Consider the following 17,738-nt stretch of genomic DNA (forward strand, 5'->3'; position numbering starts at 1 on the left):
GCAGAGCGTGGACAGGATGCAATGAATTGGGCAGTATAAAGTCTGTATACAGAGACGACTGGAAACTGCAACAAAATAACCTGTGAGGCCCCGAAGAAGAAGTGGGGATTTGGAGGTAGAAGTCCCATCTGAGTTACAAAGGAGACTGATAGAAGGCTTCCCAGGGCTGTGCCAGAGCCATAACTCCAGCCACTCAGAAGCCTAGGATGATGGTCAGTGCTTTACCTGCTTAGGCTTACTCAGGAGGGGAAGCTGGGGCCGAAAATGACCAGAGAAGCTTGGCTTGGGTCATGTGAGGAGCCTGCATAGTTATAGGCCAGCTGGGAGTCCTTGGGCCCCCCAGTCACAGGCTCATCTACCACGGTGCTGTTTATCTTCCATATGGCCTCAGATGACCATTCTTCCCACAAAGTCTGCCTCAATGTTTCCAGTTTCCATCAACAAATTCAATTTGACACACATTTATTGAACACCCCTAGATGCCTATACCAGTTCCTGGGGACACAAAGCTCAGCGAACCTGTGTCCCTGTCTGGGGGGAGAAGTGTGTGGCTCACAGCCCAGTCCCCTGAGAGCAGAGGAGCAGGAAGCTCAGTAGTTCTTAGGCATGCCGTCAGGTCTGAAGCGATCAGGGTCTTTGCCACTCCGGCCCCATTCCTCAGCTTTCTCATTGGACTTCGAGTCCTCCAATACAGTGTTGCTGTTTCCAAACAAATAATAGTCTAAAAATCCCTGAAGATAGACCCTGGTACTGCTGCAACCCAAAGAAAGGAGACAGGAGATTAATCTCTCGACTCACCTGAGACAGCTCCACCTGCTAACTCCCTCCTCTTCTCCCACCCAAGGAACGATTGAGAGGAGGCTGGAAAACTCACGGAAAGGGTAAGAAAGCTATCAATCTTCTTGGGCAAAGGCCTAAGTCCGCTGGTACTTTCTGCACTCTGCAACAGAGTGCTTTCCCTTTATTATTATTTATTTATTTATTTATTTATTTATTTATTTATTTATTTTGGAGACAGGGTCTCATTCTGTTGCCCAGGCTGGAGCGCAGTGGCTCGATCATGGGTCACTGCAGCCTCGACTTCCTGGGTTCAAGGGATCTCCCACTTCAGCCTCCTGAGTAGCTGGGACTACAGGTGCATGCTACCATGCCTGGCTAATTTCTTTTATTTTCTGTAGAGATAAGGGTCTTGCTATGTTGCCCAGGCTGCTCTTAAATCCCTGGGCCCAAGAGATCCTCCCACCTTGTCCTCCCAAAGACTTGGAGCTACAGGTGTGAGCCACTGAACCCGGCCCCTGCAACAGTGTGCTTTCCAGACCTCTCCTCGGTTCTTACTTTTCCTTTGTGGGTGAAAGGAGACATGTCCTCACCAGCCTTGCTCTGGCTCTGCCAGCCACCCAGACCCCAGGAGTATGTGGAGGAGGAGAAAGAGCCACAGGTTCTCCTGACTCTCAAGACAGATAGGCACTGCTGGCCTGTCACTGGAGTCCCCAGGAATCTGTGTTACCTGATGAGTTTAGCAGCCCAGACACCCCCAGGTCCTCTTTGGGCAGCATCATAGTTTCCCTGAGCATAGAAATATCTGTTTGAATTTTGGTGTCTGGATGTCAACACATTCCAATAGGCTTTGCCCAAGTCCCCAACCCCTGGAAAGAAAAAAAAAGAAATGACAAAAATGAACCTAGTGCCATACTGGAGAAATGTAGAAATGATCATTTTCCACTGATTTCCAGATTTTAACCCTTGACAAAATAATCCTTTGAAATCATACATATAGATAAACATTACTTCCTGTGAACAGCTTTCCTGAGTAACTGTAAGGAAGGTGCTTTTCCATGGATTACATTGAATTGAATTTGTTGGCAGCCGTCAATGCCCTGGGCTACATCTTACATGGGTCTGTGTGTGCTGTGTACAAAGAGGGAACGCTCATGTGAGGAATGTCACAATGGAGAATAGTACTGCAGATGTAAGATCCAGGGACATTGCAAGGGACATGGAGGGGGCTGCACATCTACCATAGCCCATAAGAAAAATACATCCTTACCAGCTGAGTGAGGACAACTAGGACTTGAATAAATTTGACTGTTATGGGCATAAATGGCACAGGAAAGCCGAAGGAATGGGCAGTACGTGATGAGGTGGAATCACCTGAGAGAGCTTCGTAGGACCTGGACAATCAGACTTATCATGAAGGGCATGAATGTAAATGTTTAACTCTCTGCCCCGACAATTAAGTTTCAGTTTCCACATTCTTCAATTGGGGGAAATCATACTTACCTCCCTGGTAGACTCAATGAGAAGATAAAATGAGGTAACATACATAAAATGCCTAGCATATTGGAATACTTGATGCAAGTTGGATTCCTGTTCCTATTAGTGAAGGGCAGTGGTGACAATAAGATACCACTATACACCCAACAGAATGACAAAAATTTTTTAAACTGACAATATAAACTGTGGGCAAAAATGTGGAACAACTGGAACTCTCATAATTGTTTTGGATTTTGTTTTTGTTTTGTTCAGTCAGGATCTCCCTTTGGGACCCAGGCTGGAGTGCAGTGGTGTGATCATGGCTTTCTGCAGGCTCGACCTCCTGGGCTCAAGTGATCCCCCCATCTCAGCCTCCTGAGTAGCTGGGGCTACAGGCACCTGATAACACACCCAGCTAATTTTTTTTTTTTCCTTTGGTAGAGATGGGGTCTCACTTTGTTGCTGAGGCTGGTCTCAAACTCCTGGCCTCAAGTGATCCTCCTGCCTTAGCCTCCCAAAGTGCTGGGATTACGAGTGTGAGCCATCATGCCCAGCTCTCATAATTGTTCATGGAAGTGTAAATTGGTACAATTTTGGGAAACTGCTGGTATTTACAAAAGTTAAATTGACATGACTCTACCTTATGACTCTACACTTCCATTCCTAAGTGTATACCCACAACAGAAATGAGGGCTTATGTAAACCAAAGGACATGTACACCAACGTTTATTGCAGGTTTATCCATAATAGCCCAAAACTTTAAAAAGCCTAATTATCCAATAACATAGGATAGATAAATAAATTGTGATATCAGTATACAATGGAATACTATGCAGCAATGAAAAAGAACAAAACATTAATACACATGACAAATGTTGTCATGTATATTAATATGTCATAATGTTGAGTTAAACAAAGCCAGATACAAAAGACATATTCTGTACAATTTCTTTTATTCAAAGATCAAAGACAGGGACACTAATCAATAATGATAGAGGTAAGAATAGGAGTTACCTTTCGTGAGGGTTGTTAACTGGAAGAGGGCATGAGAGACCCTTCCGAGGTGCGTGAAATGTTTGACATCTTGATCTGATGGTGTAATATGGATGTTTGTATGTGTAAAAAGCTCATCAAGCTATACAGTGTACTATATGTAAGTTATATATCATTTTAAAGTTTTTTAAAAGATTAGTGGAAAAATAGATGTTTGAAACAGTTCTAAGCCAGGAAGAGCTATAGAAATTGTCTATCAGTGCCTGTGTTGTTCAATCAATAAATATTTTTGAGTTCTGCCGTGGTTTACGTGTTACCGAGTTCTTTAAACCAACTCACTTGGAAAAAAGAAAAGCTGTGATAAATAGTTTTAATTGTTACTTATGTTCTGTGTTCTAAGGGATATTTCTCACTAACTTCATGTATTATTTTGTGTCTGTAATTTTGTCAAATAGTTTATCTCTGGCATGGCATAATGACTGTCCTTTCTCTGATGCATGCTTTATGTTCATTCTATGTTTTCCAGATTGACTAGCAAGAGTTTTCTCCAAGCACCTGACAGATTCTGTCACTGGGTGGCAGAAAAACCCAAGACAGTTGTTCTCATTGGTATTGTGCTGAAAGTAACCTGGGGAGTTTTTCAAATGCTATTCCTAGTCCCAATTCACTTCTAAGATTCTGACTCAGTAACTATGAGAAAGAGGCTCAGGAATGCACTTTTTAAACAAACACACCCAGCCGATTTAAATGCTGGTGAACCATACAACAAATTCTGAAACACAATGACTTAAGGAAAAAGGTATTTTATACTATGTGCAGAAAAACTTAGCACATACTACTAAAACTTTTAAAACTATTTAGAGAATGTCATTTTAAAAGTACAGAAATGCAGAAAAAATGAAAATTTGTAAAATTTCAATTGAAAAATTACAAAAAATTCAACTACAAAATTAATAACAACACATGAAGTTCAAAGTGTTGCAAAACCTGACAATAAAGTTTTCCCATTTTAACAGCTAGTCAGTAAGATTCATTTCCCCTCCAGAATGGCAGAAGTCAGTTTCCCAGCCGTATCTCAGCCCTCCTGTGGCTAATCAGTAGAAATTTGCTCTTTTAATTTATGGGTAGGAGTTAGGGCTTAATTTTCATAAGCTCTGCATCCCAAGCATTGGCTATTTGCTTGGGAACAGGATGGGATTTCTCTGTGCAAGCACTATTATTCCACTCTCTCCTAGGCATGTCTCAATCCTGGAGTACAGTTGTGAACTCAGTATGTTCCCAGAGGTGGATGAGCTAAATAAACATCATGCCCTGAGAAATCTGCCATCTGTAAATTTCCACAGTGGGAGATCACCCCATGGAAGTCTTTATCCTTCTGCACTCTACACCAACAGTACAGGCTAGACCCAAAGCACCTTTAACTCTCGTCTGGAAACCCCAAGGGAGGGTGATAAATTAGACCAGCCTAGAAGAAGAAACAGATACAGAAAACCACACTCCTGCTCTGACCTCGGTGTGGCTTCTCTAAGGAGCACTCATATCCAGTGAGTATGTGGCCCCTGCTCAGAATGAATGCTGGGTATGTGCCCTCCATCCTCCAGAGTTCTTACCTTGGACAGCCTCCTTGAAAAACGAATACCAGTTTTCACTGGTGACTCCCATGACCAAGGAGCAGAAAACAATGCCTGTGAAAAGCCTCATTGTGCTGAAGAGAAAGAAAGAGAGGGGCAGAGAATCGTAAATAAAACACAGATCTATGTTTTGAGGACTGAACTTCTTTCTTTCCTTTTTTTCTTTCTTTCTTACTTTTCCTTTCTTTCTCTTTCTTTCTCCCTTCCTTCCTTCCTTCCTTCCTTTCTTCCTTCCTTCCTTCCTTCCTTCCTTCCTTCCTTCCTTCCTTCCCTCCCTTTCTTTCTTTCTTTCTTCCCTTTCTTTCTTTTTTTTTTTTTTTCTGTTGCCCAGGCTAAAGGCCACTGATATGATTAAGGCTCACTGCAGCCCCGACCTTCTGGGCTCAAGTGATCCTCCCACCTCAGCCTCCTGAGTAGCAAGGACTACAAACGTGCACCATCACACTCAGCTAAATTTCTTTTTTTTTTTTTTTTTTTTTTTGGTAGAGACAAGGTCTTACTATGTTTGGCCCAGACTAGTCTCGAACTCCTGGCCTCAAACAATCTTCCCACCTCAGCCTCCCAAAGGATTACAGGCATGAGCCACTGCACCAGCCAAAGGACTGAATTTGAAAGACTAATTCCCTGTTTCCATTTGTTTGTATTAGAATCACAACTGCATGAAAGATTGAAATGGGTTTTAAGAAGAAGTATAAACCCTTAATTCTCAGCCCAGATCCCTAGAAAGAATAAGAGAATTCCAGCGTGTTATTTGGTCTGTGGTCAATTTGTCGCCGGATAAAGCAGACTAAAGTCAATCAAGAAGCATTTCCTGAGTTCCTACTCTCCTCAGCACTGACCTTATAATGAGGTAGAAAACACAGTTTCTCTCCAATTGAAATTTGCCAATTATGTGAGAAAAGGATCTCAAAAGAGTCAAATAAGAGAAATTACTCCTTGGAAGAAACCTCACCTGTGGACCTTTCTCAGTTGAAATTTCAGTAAAAGCAAAGCTGCTGGTACCTTCTGGCCATGGAGCTATAGTTGGTATCTCTCCTGGCTTTGGCATTAATGGGAGAACGGTTTTAAATCCAACAACCTGCCTTGCCAAAGTCCTTTTTGCCCAATTCTTTGGGTATTTTAAAAATTAGCATATTGGGTAATAGTGTCCTTATCCAGAAGCAGTTTTCCAAATTGGGTCATCAAGGTATTTATTTTCTGGCAGTTTTTCTTAATTGCCACTTTTCCCTCTTTTTAGTTTCCTGTATCACAGAAGAGTTGTATTCGCAAAATCCAGTGTGGGAAGACAGAGGTCTTTCTCCACTTTCTTCTCTTTGTGTCTTTCCATTCTTACCTGTTTGGTAGGAGGTCTTCCCAAAAAATTGCACATAGATATTGCGTTGTAGGAAGTGATCAACATTATTAGCAAAGGAGATGTTTGCTTGTCTCTTGTGACTTCTCTCTAAAGAATGTAAGGACAGAACAAGCAAGACTTGACTGTACCAATGGGAGGAGGTAATGATTCTGGGAGAATACAAGGACATGAATAACACCAGAAGATCAAGGGTGAAGGTCTTCGAGGCATAAAATCTCTTTTTTCATACAAGTATGTATTATTCTGTACTTTCATTTAAGCTTACTGTTTATTGGAAGTCTTTCCATATCAGGTTTGCTTTTTTTGTTTTTTTTTTTGTTGTTGTTTGTTTTTTTTTTTACAGCTACACAGTATTCCATTGTATGGATGGACCATAATTTATACAATATAAATGGCTGTTTGACAGCTATTAACCTTTTGATATCGCAAATAATGATGAATTTATTAACCTTGGACATATGTCTCTTGCACATGTACAAATATATCTCTAAGATAAATTCCTACATAAGAAACTCCATGATGAAAAAGTATCAGATTTTATAAATTATTTGTTTGTTTGTTTGAGACAGAGTTTCACTCAGTCTCCCAGGCTGGAGTGCAGTGGTGTGGTCTCAGCTCACTGCAACCTCCACCTCCGGGGTTCAAGCGATTTCCCCTGCCTCAGCCTCCTGAGTAGCTAGGATTATAGGCACACGCCACCACACCCAGCTAACTTTTCTATTTTTAATAGACACAGGGTTTCGCCATGTTGGCCAGGCTAGTCTCGACCCACTTACCTCAAGTGATCTGCCCACCTCAGCCTCCCAAAGTGCTGGGATTACACATCATAGAAAATTGGGTATCCATCCCCTCAAGCATTTATCCTTTATGTTACAAACAATCCAATTATACTCCTTTGGTTATTTTACAATGTACAACTAAATTATTATTGACTATAGTCCCCCCTGTTGTGCTGTCAAATACTAGGTCTTATTCATACTAAGTATTTTTTTGCACCCATTAACCATCCTCACCTCCCCTCACTTCCCCTTCCCCACTACCCTTCCCAGCCTCTGGTAACCATCCTTCTATTCTCCATCTCCATGAATTCAATTGTTTTGATTTTTAGATCCCACAAATAAATGAGAACATATGATGTTTGTCTTTCTGTTTCTGAATGATTTCACTTAGCATAATGACCTCCAGTTCCATCCATGTTGTTGCAGCTTACCCTACTTTGAGTTATAAAAGAATTTTCCATGGATTCACCAGATAATGTTAATATTATTATTATTATTTTCCTTATTTGTTTATAAATATTTAGCATATTTGGAATTTGTCCTACCACAGTATATACAGTATGTTTTCAACATTATGTTATTTTAGGTGGTCACCCAGTTGTACCAATCCCATTTGTTGAATAGTCCGTCTTTTACTTACTACGTTAACATACAACCTTTATCATATACAAAATTCTCATATGCACTTATATCTAATTCTGAGAATTTGACTCCACTGATCACGTTTTTTCTATATATAAGTCAGTACTACACTGTTGTACTTATTGAGGCTTTATTCAGTGTATTAATTGCGCTTATTACTTTTTTTTCCAAAGTAGTTGCAGTTCCTTTTCTATTATTTCTTCTAACTGCTAGTTTTTATATCCACACCTTCTTGTCTATGGTGTTTTGATTGATGTCTGGGGTGTCCAGGAGTCCTATCATACCACCTCCCATTCTCTCTTATCACTGCTCCATTTAGTTCTCCAGACCTTCCCCTGCAACCACCTTCACGAGATAGTCAGTGACTCCATGTTGCTTAAGCCAAAGGTGAACTCCTCAACTGCCGGGCAGAATCTGATACTACTAGTCAATAGCTCCATCAGGGACTCTGGAACACCATGCTTTCCTAGTTTTCCTCCCTTCCCAACAGCTGCTGCTTCTCAATCTGTTTTGCTGTATCCAGCTTCTCCTCCAAACTTCTTAGAGAATGGAGACACCTACACTGAGCCTTCAGACCTGTCTTCAGTCTCCATCCACATGCTGAGGGAGCTCATCCATGCCTCTTAGCGCAGGTTCCAAAGGCCATGGTCTTGTTAGTGGTGGTTGTTTACACTGAATCTTCATTGCCTGGATCAATGCCTGGGTTATGTAGGAATGAAGAAAAAAAGCTTCTTCCTTCACTCTCCGGAGTTCAGCTGAAAATAAACTGACAAGGGCAGATTAATAGGAGAAAAAGTCATATACATTTATTTTAACATGCATGGGGAAAAATCACAGGAGAGTGATTTCCCAATAACCCAGTGGGGTACAAGTGATTATATACCATTCTTCACAGGGGAGGAGAAGATGGGGAATGTAGAAGATGGGGAATTTCTTTGAAGTCATGAATGATTGTTAGGAAGAATGAGTGGACCTGAGGGATAGAAATTAACTTGTAAATGGTTCTCTTGAAATTTGAATGAGCCCAAGAAGCAGGTGTCATCTTTTGAAAAAGTCCATCCAGTCGTGGTTGAATTCCTCAGTCATCTTCTCTGATATAATGAGATTTCATGGAGCAGGTGGAAGGCAATTGTTTTCTCTTTGATGGGATGCACCCATAAGGCAGATAAGAGAATAGCCTCTTCCAGCATATGCTTATACACTGTTCTTGGGAATGTCAGTTAGTATAGCCTCTGTGGAAAGCAGTATGGAGATTTCCCAGAGAACTAAAAACAGAGCTACCATTTGACCCAGCAATCCCATTACTGAGTACCTACCCAAAGGTATAAAAAATACACCTGAATGCGTGTATTTATCACAATACTATTATTCACAGTAGTAAATATATGGAATTAATGTAAGTGTCTATCAACGGATGATGGGGTGTGTGTGTATGTGTGTATACACATATATACACCATAGAATACTATTCAGCCATTAAAAAGAATGAAATCATGCCTTTTGCTGCAACATAGATAGAACTAGCGGCCATTATCTTAAGTGAAATAACCCAGAAAGTCAAATATCCAAATATCCCGTTTTCTCACTTATAAATAGGAGCTAAATAATGTGTACACATGGACATAGAGAGTGGAATAATAGACACTAGAGACTCAGAAAGATGGAGGGTGGAAGGGGGTGGAGGGTTGAGAAATTACCTAACAGGTACAGTAAACACTACTCGTGTGATGGTTACACTAAGAACCCAGATTTCACCACTACGCAATCTATCAGTGTAGCAAATCTGTACTTGTACCCCCAAATCTATAAATAAATAAATAAATATATAAATAAACAAACAAATATTTTAAATAACAATAAACGCTGAATGAACACATGGAAGCACATTTCTGAATGTCTGAAATAATTCCTAATTCAATGACATGTTTAAAAATAACAAGCAGCTCAATTTGCGTGTAGCATGAGGTACATGAATTAAAGTCATAGGAGATAAGATTGAAAAAATTCAGTACCCTATTAGTCAGGGTTCTTGAGAGACACAGGACAAATGATTTATTTGTGTATGTATGTATGTATGTATGTATGTATTGTAAGGAATTGGCTCACAAGATCATGAGGGCTGAGAAGTCCCACAATCTGCCATCTGCAAGCTAGAAACTCAGGAAAGTGTAATTCAGTCTGAGTTCAAAGGCCTCAGAACCAGAGGAACTGATCATGTAAATCCAGTTTGAGGGCAAGAGAAGATGAGAGGAGATGTCCAACTCAAGCAGCGAGGCAGGGGAAAAGGGAGGTAAATCCATCCTTCCTCTATTTTGTTCTATGCAAGCCTTCAACAGATTGAGTGATGCCCAACTGCACTGAGAATAGCAATCTACTTTATTGGGTCCAATTCAAATGTTAATCTCTTCTGGAAACACCCTCACAGATGACCCCAGAAACAATGTGAATCTGGGCACCCTCAAATTTATATATATACACATACATACACACACACACACACACACACACACACACACACACATATATATATATATATATATATATATCAGTGGGTTGGGCTCAGTGACTCATGCCTGTAATCTCAGCACTTTGGGAGGCCAAGGCAGGCAGATTACTTGAGCCCGGGAGTTCAAGACCAGCCTGGGCGACACGGCAAAACCCCGTCTCTACAAAAAATACAAAAATTAGCCAAGTGTCATGGCACACACCTGCAGTCCCCATTATTCAAGAGGCTGAAGTGGAAGGATCTCTTGAGCCCCGAGAGGTCGAGGTTGCAGTGAGCCAGGATCCCGCCATGGCACTTCAGCCTGGACAAAAGAGGGAGACCCTGTCTCAAATAACGAAGCAAAACAAAACACAACTATAACATAGAGCAATTCAATTTCCCTTTCTCAAACTTTTCTAACAGAGAGAAGCATATTAATTCTTACTGAGGAAAACCAAGTAATTAATAAAAGGTATTTGGGTGTGTCAGAGCATAGGGATTAGGTGTGACTTTACAAATTATAGATTTCTGGGTAAACAAAGCACTTTTTTCCTTGGATATAAATTTTGATTTAAAACATTTTTAACCTATGGACTATATTGAATTAAATTTTTTTCAAAGTATAGATTTCAAGAAGGGGAGTGATTTGGTCCTTTACAGACTGATGAATGAACTTCTGTATCCGAATCTTGCTTCAGTGAATTATTTCTAGTAATAATATGTTGATTGCAAAGTTTTGTATATCTGCAAAGACTTTGAAAGCTTGCTTTATTTGCCTTTGAAAGCCATTCTTTCTCTCATCCTCCTTTTCTCCATCTCCTGCCCCCCAAAATCTACAACTTCAGTACTTGTGACAGAAATCTGATTGTAAGCATTCTAATAATAGCATTACAGTCTCTTTTTACAACTTGGGGTCAATTCAGACCTTACTAGACTGAACACTAATCTCAGCAGTGGATCGAGTATGCTCCCATGAGCCAATCTTCCACCTCTCTCACCTTCATCTTATTTATCTTGCCTTTGCCTTGTTTTGGCATTGCGACATCTTTGAGACTCAGACTCAAACCTCCTGTACCTCCTATACCTACACTTCCATTAGTGTCTTTTGATGGGAACTGTATGAGAAAGTTCTGTTGTAAATAGTTCTACTTTATATCTATACATTTTCTTCATCCTTGACAAATAAATTTGTCTTTCCTCTGTAAATATAATTTTATAACTAATCTTCTCACGTTAGGAGTCCTCCTCAATTCCTTTTTCAGAGAAAAGGGGTATGCCAGTTAACAGTTTCTTTATTTTGAGCTCCACACCCACCCCTTTGCCCTAATTGTGATGTTGGAGCTGGACCCTGTAAGCATTTCTCCTTTGCCAGTTGGGGATGATGTTAATCTTCACACACAGAGGGTGTTAGAGGGCCAAGCAGGAGACGAAGACATCTTTTCCTGATCGTATGTGCTTTGCTTCCTTTCAGCTCCTGTACAGGACACCCAGTGGCACTCACCCCAGAGATCTGAGTGGCATCCCAAGGCCAAGGCAGTTTCCTGACAATTTCTGTGGCACCTCAGTAGGACGTCCATGATGTTCACCAGCAGCCCACTTACCTTAATCAGCTCGGGTTGCTGTAACAAAACAGTACAGCCATGCTGTGAGTTGGAGTTTCAAGACACACACTTTGGCAAGATATAATTCAGTCCAGAGCACTGCCACTTTCACAGCTGGCTTTCCAGGGGGTGTGATAGCATCCTCTCTCCTGCCCTCAAGCAGACAGTTTCCCAACTTTGTCGCAGGAACCCTAGCTGCATTCCCAGAGTTAAGTTACACCCTGGGCAGGTTCCTGCCAAGTTTCATTAATACCTCAATGGATCTCTTGTTTGTTAGTTTTGGCTTGAAGGACCCAGTAAATTATCTGCCATCCAATGTCAGTCTTGTGAGGGGCCCAATCTCAAATTTATAGCTTCTCATATTCTGTACTCTTAGAAGTTAATGCTGCTATCAGTTAATAATTCTTTATATTAAAATTTCCCTTTTCAAATTACTGCCTGGTTTCTGTCTTCCAAAGGGACCCTGACTGATAAAACAGTTCTTCTCTATCTGGCTCTCTCTTCACTGCCACGACTTCCATAATTTTGATCTAGTTAAGGTCCAGAAACTCAGAAAACATTCATAAAAGGAGTCACATTACGTATTTAGACTTGAAATAAGGCAATGAAAATAGAGTGGAAGAGAACTGCATTGGAGGTATTTTTTAGACAGAATGGGTAGAAATTCATTAATGCCTGAATTTGTAGGTGTTGCTGAGAAATGAAAGGAAGATTGGGGTGGCAGTCGCTGAGGCAGGATTTCATGATTCAATTGTCTATGTCCCCTGCCTCCAGAAACAGAGATCACTGAGGAACGAAGAACTGGGGGACAGAGAAGGCAACAGGAAATAATTGACAGGAGATGAGAAGCCTGGACAAGGAAGGGACTGGAAATAGCAATAATGTATCCACAAGGGTCTGGAAAAAAGGAGGTCTGACTTGTGGAGGGGTTGATGCAGGTGTCTGCACTGTGACTGCTAAGAATGTCTCCTCACATCCAAACACATAGGCCTACCTAGGCTCACCCTTCACGTGGGTGTGCATTGATTTCCCCTTTGTACCAAACAGGCAGTACGCATCAAAAGAACACACTGTTTCAACAAATTCAACCTCTTAAGCATTTATTAGATGCCTATTGTATGCCATATCTCAGCTTCTGTGGACACAGACCTCACTAACTTTGTGTCCCTGCCCTGAGGGCCTCATAGCCAGGTCTCCTGAAAGCAGACTGAAGAGGAAGCTCAGTACTTCTCAGGCAGGCCAGCAGGTCGGAAGTGATTGGGGTCTTTGCCACTCCTGCCCCATTCATTGGCAGCCTGATCAGCCAGCGTGTCCTCCGCACCATGGCCCAGGAGTTTCTGGATACCCTCTCTGGCATTGCTGTAGTCCAGGCAGGCAAGAGGGAGATTAATCACCAGGCCAGTGAGCAACAGCCCACCCTCCCATTCTCCCCGTTCCAGGGGAGGTCTCTGAGAGGAGCCCAGAAAGGCCAAGGAAGGAGGGGTGAAAACACTGACCCTGCCTGGACACTGCCCCACTCAGCCAGGCTGGGCACCCCTAGGCTAGATGAACAGCACCCAGAGGGAGAGGGTGAGGAATCACTTGCTCCTACCATCACTCAGACCCTCACACTGAGCACAGAGGCAGAGAGAGGGCAAGAGGAGGAGGGTCTGCAGCCTCTAACTTCTCTACAAGGAGCTCGCCTCCCTCCTGATTGTCCAAGGCAGGCAAGCTCTGCTCACCCAGCCCTGGCGTCCCAGGAGCTCCAGTTACCTGATCACTTCTGCGGCCCAGGCACCCCCAGGTCCCCGTTGGGCAGCATCATAGTTCCCCCTAGCATGGAAGTATTTGTCTGAATTTTTGTAATTGGCTTCTTTCATGTCAGAGTAGGCTCTCCACATGTCCCGAGCCCCTGGAAAGGAAAGGAAAGGCAGAAGGGACATCAGGAGAACATGAAGACTCCAACAACACCTTAGAGGGGAATGAAAGAAGGACAAATCTTCCACTGACTTCAAGCTTTCAGCCTGCGATCGTAGCAGCCTTGGATACCGTGGGTTGAGAAGCACATTCCTTTATCCTAGTTGGCTTCTCCAGGTCCCCTGGTGAAGAGCCACTGCTATAGAATGAAGCTGTCTGTGATAAGATCCAGGAGTGTATAGGAATGAGGTGGTGACATGAACTACTGATGCTGAGAAAGGTGGCAGACACAGAGCACCTCCGCCCTGACTACTAAAATATATATTCTCGCAAATGGAATACATCTCATTGTGACCTAAGTCCCAGTGACTGCTAGGAGCATAAAAGTCCCTAAACACTTTCTCAGTAGTCTGTACTAATGCTGTGGGTTGCTTGAGGAAGCAATAGAGCAGTGGTGCTCAGCCTTGGCTGCACTTTCTTTTTTTGTTTTTTTTAGACGGAGTCTCGCTCTGTCACCCAGGCTGGAGCACACTGGCGCGATCTAACTCACTACAACCTCTGCTTCCCAGGTTCAAGTGATTCTCCTGCTTCAGCCTCCCGAGTAGCTGGGATTACAGGTGCCTGCCACCACGCCTGGCTACATTTTACTGTTTTTAGTAGAGACAGTGTTTCACCATGTTGGCCAGGCTGCTCAGAAACTCATGACCTCAAGTGATTCATCCACCTTGGCCTCCCAAAGTGCTGGAATTACAGGTGTGAGCCTTGGCTGCACTCGCTAATCACCCAGAGAGAAACTGAAAGTCCCAATGCCCAGGCCACACCCCAGGCCAGTTTCTGCAGACTCTGTTGGGGAGTTGCAGGCATGGGTAGTTCAGGTGATGCCAAGGCGTGCCTGAGATTCATAACCATCAAGCTCTAGGAGCTGGTCAGTGATGCGTCTACCTGGCAAGAGCTCTGACCTCAAGCACAGCTGGGCTCAAACCTCTGCTCTACCACCTGCTGACTGGCAGTAAGTCCCTGGGCATCGGTCTCAGCTGCTCTAAGCCTCAGCTTTCTCACCTTCAAAGAGGGGAAGATGCCTGCCTCACAGAGTCATTCTGAAATTCAATGAGAAAATGCTCTGATCCTTGTGGGAGTTTGATGCACGTCAGTTCCCATCTCCTGTCAAGAAGGCTGGAGAAGGAATGGAAATGGAACAAACCAGGAAGGGAGCCTCTGACAGATCGAGGCTAAAGAGCCCTGTACATTATCCAACTAGGAAATCAGAGGAGGAAGGAGAAAGAAGACAGAAGGGTCAGCAGCCTTAGTCATACTCTTATGAGATTTATGCTGAGGGACATTTTATACCAATTGCAGGCCTTATTTTGCATCTTCTACTCAAAACAAACAGCTCAGCTGCTCCTGGAAAGGATGATTGTTCTTTCTCTGAGTAACTGACTGACTCTCTAAGATGTTGAGCAGCTCCCCAGACACCCGGCACATCCTGCACATTGGGTACCACAACCTAAGGCAGCGGCTCAAACCTTAACAAAGCACAAAAATACCCCATGTGCGTTGTTACTGGATCTCCCGTCCCTTACGGCTCAGGAGATGTGTTTTTGATACACCTTGCAGCGGCTTCTGAAACGTGATCCATCCACTGAACACACCGAGAAGCTGCACTACGGGGAAAGAAGATATTCCCAGCACCTCTGAAAGACCTGAGACGGGCAATCCAGCAAACCCTAGTTCATGACAGGCCTTAGCAACACAGACACTAGCAACTCTGTGGTTCAAAAGCAGCCTTCCGAAAGCATCATTTCCCCCATTTGATCAGGTCCAGGATGATGCTTCTCTTCAGAAATCCTGCATACCTTCTGAAGCCTTACCATCATAAGCCTCACCAAGGAAGGAAAACCAGCGTTGGCTGCTGACACCCAGGACCAAGGAGCAGAAAACCAGGCCCGTGAGAAGCTTCATGGTGCTGAAATGAAAGGAGAAGTCAGGCCGTCGCCCACAAGAGTGGCACAGCTTTCCTTGGGACTGATATTCCAACGAGAGCCTGGTTATTTCCACTGGATCTTATTAGAATCTTAGTGACTCATCTAGGAAACCTTGCAGCAGGACCTCACTCAGAGCCAGAAGCCCTTGGTTCTGAACCCATCAGCCCTAAAGCCTGACTGTGTAAGAGGATGCCAACGTGGCATTGATGGAGGAAGGCGGGAGTTACGACCAGACTGTCACTCCCTCAAGTAGCCTGTAATTCCCCACAACGCATTTACAGTGTGTTCCCTCTGCCCAGCACAGAACTCAACATGGGATAAACACAAAGTAAGATCACAATTTTTTATTCTTAAAGCTTTTAGCACCTGGTATTCCCAGGTGGTCTCCCATCCAAGTACTACCAGGCTGACCCTGCTTACCTCCCTAGATCAGAGGAGATAAGGCACCCTCAGAATGGTATGGCTGTAGGCCCCAGGATAACTGTTTTTTAAAGGAAATGACAATCTTGTTGGGAAAGAGAAAACAGAGGAAGTTTTAAAATCACTCCTTGGCATGCTCCTCACCTGATCTATGCTGGAGCTGAGCTGCAGGTCCCTGTCTGCCAGGGAGAGGTGGCTGCTATTTATGCTGAGCCTTCCCTGTTGGGCTCTTGGGAGGGAAGAAAAGCTGGACGTGGTCCCTGGGGAAAGTCCCTGCAGGTCATTTCCCCTACAAAACGGTCTAAGACAAGTTCCTGGACGCCAGTGGTTTCTTCATCCCGGCTCATTTATCCCAGTTGTGCAACCTGTGGGAACAAGATAGGTTTGCTGTGCATGGCAGCTGTCAGGGCAGGAGACCAGCTCTGCTCCTCAGCATTGAGGGGGCTGAGGCTGCGGAGTTGAGAGTGGGAGCCCTGTGATGGCGGCACCTGCGCTGCTGGAAGGTGTGGAGTGAGGGCGGCTTTGAAGCCAGCTCCTGACTGTACTGTCATTTCCTCAGGATGGGCTCTGCTGGGCTACATGGCAGATGCCTCTGAAATCAAGTCCCTCTGAGTTCATATCTAAAGTTTCAAAGCTGACAGACTAAGTCCAGCACAGTGGCTCACTCCTGTAATCCCAATGCTTTTGGAGGCCACGGCAGTAGGATCACTTGGGGTCAAGAGTTTAAGATCAGTCTGTGCAAAATCGTAAGACCTTGTCACTACAAAAAATAAAAATAAATGGACCAGCTGTGGTAGTGTGCAGCTGCAGTCCCAGCTACTCAAGAGGCTGAAATGGAAGGATTGCTGGAGACCCAGGAGGTCAAGGCTGCAGTGAGCTATAATCATGCCACTGCACTCCAGCCTGGGTGACAGAGCAAGATCGTGTCTCTAAATGAAAATAAAACTGGCAGCCTAGCCCTGCCATGTCTCATGTGTGCCCTGGAAGGCTCCTTCCACCCCTCAGTCTAGATATCCCGAGATTTACCTCCTCGGCACAGAAAAGCCCTGCTCAGCTGGCCTAGTCAATTAGGAAATTAGGAAGGAAGAAAGGATGTGTCAGTACCAGAGCCCAGCAGGGCTGAGGCCAGGACATGCAGAGAGGCTGGTGGACATAGCAGCAACTGTGGTTTCTTCTTCTCTCGTTCATTTTCACTCTTTCATTTTTTTCCTTCCTTCCTCTCTCTTTTTCTTCCTTCCTTCCTTCTTCCCTCCCTCCCTCTCTCTTTCTCCTTCTTTCCTTTCTCTTTTTCTTCCTTCTTCCCTCCCTCCCTCTTTCTCCTTCCTTCCTCTCCCTTCCTTCCTTCTCTCCTTCCTTTCTTCCTTCCTTCCTCCCTTCCTTCCTCTCTCTTTCTCCTTCCTTCCTTCCTCTCTCTCCTTCCTTCCTCTCTCTCTCTTTCTCTCTTTCTTTCCTCTTTTCTTTCTTTCACACCTGGTATTCCCAGGTGGTCTCCCGTCCAAATACTACCAGGCTCAACCCTGCTTACCTCCCTAGATCAGAGGAGATAAGTCACCTTCAGAATTCTATGAATATAGGCCTCAGGATAACTACTTTTTAAAAGAAATGACAATCTTGTTGGGAAAGAGAAAACAGTAAGTTCAAAAAACACTCCTTGGCCTACTCCTCACCTGATCTTCCTTTCTTTTCTCCCCTCCCCTCCCCT

At 43.6% G+C, this 17,738-nt stretch overlaps 2 protein-coding genes across 7 annotated transcripts; both read right to left on the reverse strand.

Moving 5' to 3' along the window:
• Positions 1–445: 445 nt before the first annotated feature.
• On the reverse strand, positions 446–10,389 carry SAA4 (serum amyloid A4, constitutive). 4 transcript variants are annotated; one of them, XM_017870241.1, is made up of 6 exons: positions 10,361–10,389; positions 8,214–8,418; positions 6,211–6,318; positions 4,857–4,951; positions 1,508–1,646; positions 446–753 (listed from the first exon to the last, which is right to left on the reverse strand). In XM_017870241.1, exons 4-6 carry the CDS (start codon positions 4,945–4,947, stop codon positions 591–593), a joined length of 393 nt encoding a protein of 130 aa, XP_017725730.1. In that variant the 5' UTR covers positions 4,948–4,951; positions 6,211–6,318; positions 8,214–8,418; positions 10,361–10,389; the 3' UTR covers positions 446–590. The 4 variants fall into 4 exon arrangements, with proteins under 4 accessions (XP_017725730.1, XP_017725739.1, XP_017725720.1 ...); XM_017870250.1 differs by lacking the exons at positions 6,211–6,318; positions 8,214–8,418; positions 10,361–10,389 and adding an exon at positions 5,880–6,204 and having other exon boundaries at positions 446–699; XM_017870231.1 differs by lacking the exons at positions 6,211–6,318; positions 8,214–8,418; positions 10,361–10,389 and adding an exon at positions 5,880–6,199.
• Positions 10,390–12,821: 2,432 nt separating this feature from the next.
• On the reverse strand, positions 12,822–17,580 carry LOC108528453 (amyloid protein A). Of its 3 annotated transcripts, XM_017870260.1 has the most exons (5): positions 16,181–16,228; positions 16,037–16,097; positions 15,503–15,597; positions 13,491–13,629; positions 12,822–13,097 (listed from the first exon to the last, which is right to left on the reverse strand). In XM_017870260.1, exons 3-5 carry the CDS (start codon positions 15,591–15,593, stop codon positions 12,959–12,961), a joined length of 369 nt encoding a protein of 122 aa, XP_017725749.1. In that variant the 5' UTR covers positions 15,594–15,597; positions 16,037–16,097; positions 16,181–16,228; the 3' UTR covers positions 12,822–12,958. The 3 variants fall into 3 exon arrangements, with proteins under 3 accessions (XP_017725749.1, XP_017725766.1, XP_017725758.1); XM_017870277.1 differs by lacking the exons at positions 16,037–16,097; positions 16,181–16,228 and adding an exon at positions 17,562–17,580; XM_017870269.1 differs by lacking the exon at positions 16,037–16,097 and having other exon boundaries at positions 16,181–16,289.
• Between the last annotated feature and the right edge of the window lie 158 nt (positions 17,581–17,738).

The sequence above is a fragment of the Rhinopithecus bieti genome, unplaced genomic scaffold (assembly GCF_001698545.2).
Source record: "Rhinopithecus bieti isolate Rb0 unplaced genomic scaffold, ASM169854v2 scaffold_986, whole genome shotgun sequence".
In the NCBI taxonomy this organism is placed as follows: Eukaryota; Metazoa; Chordata; class Mammalia; order Primates; family Cercopithecidae; genus Rhinopithecus; species Rhinopithecus bieti.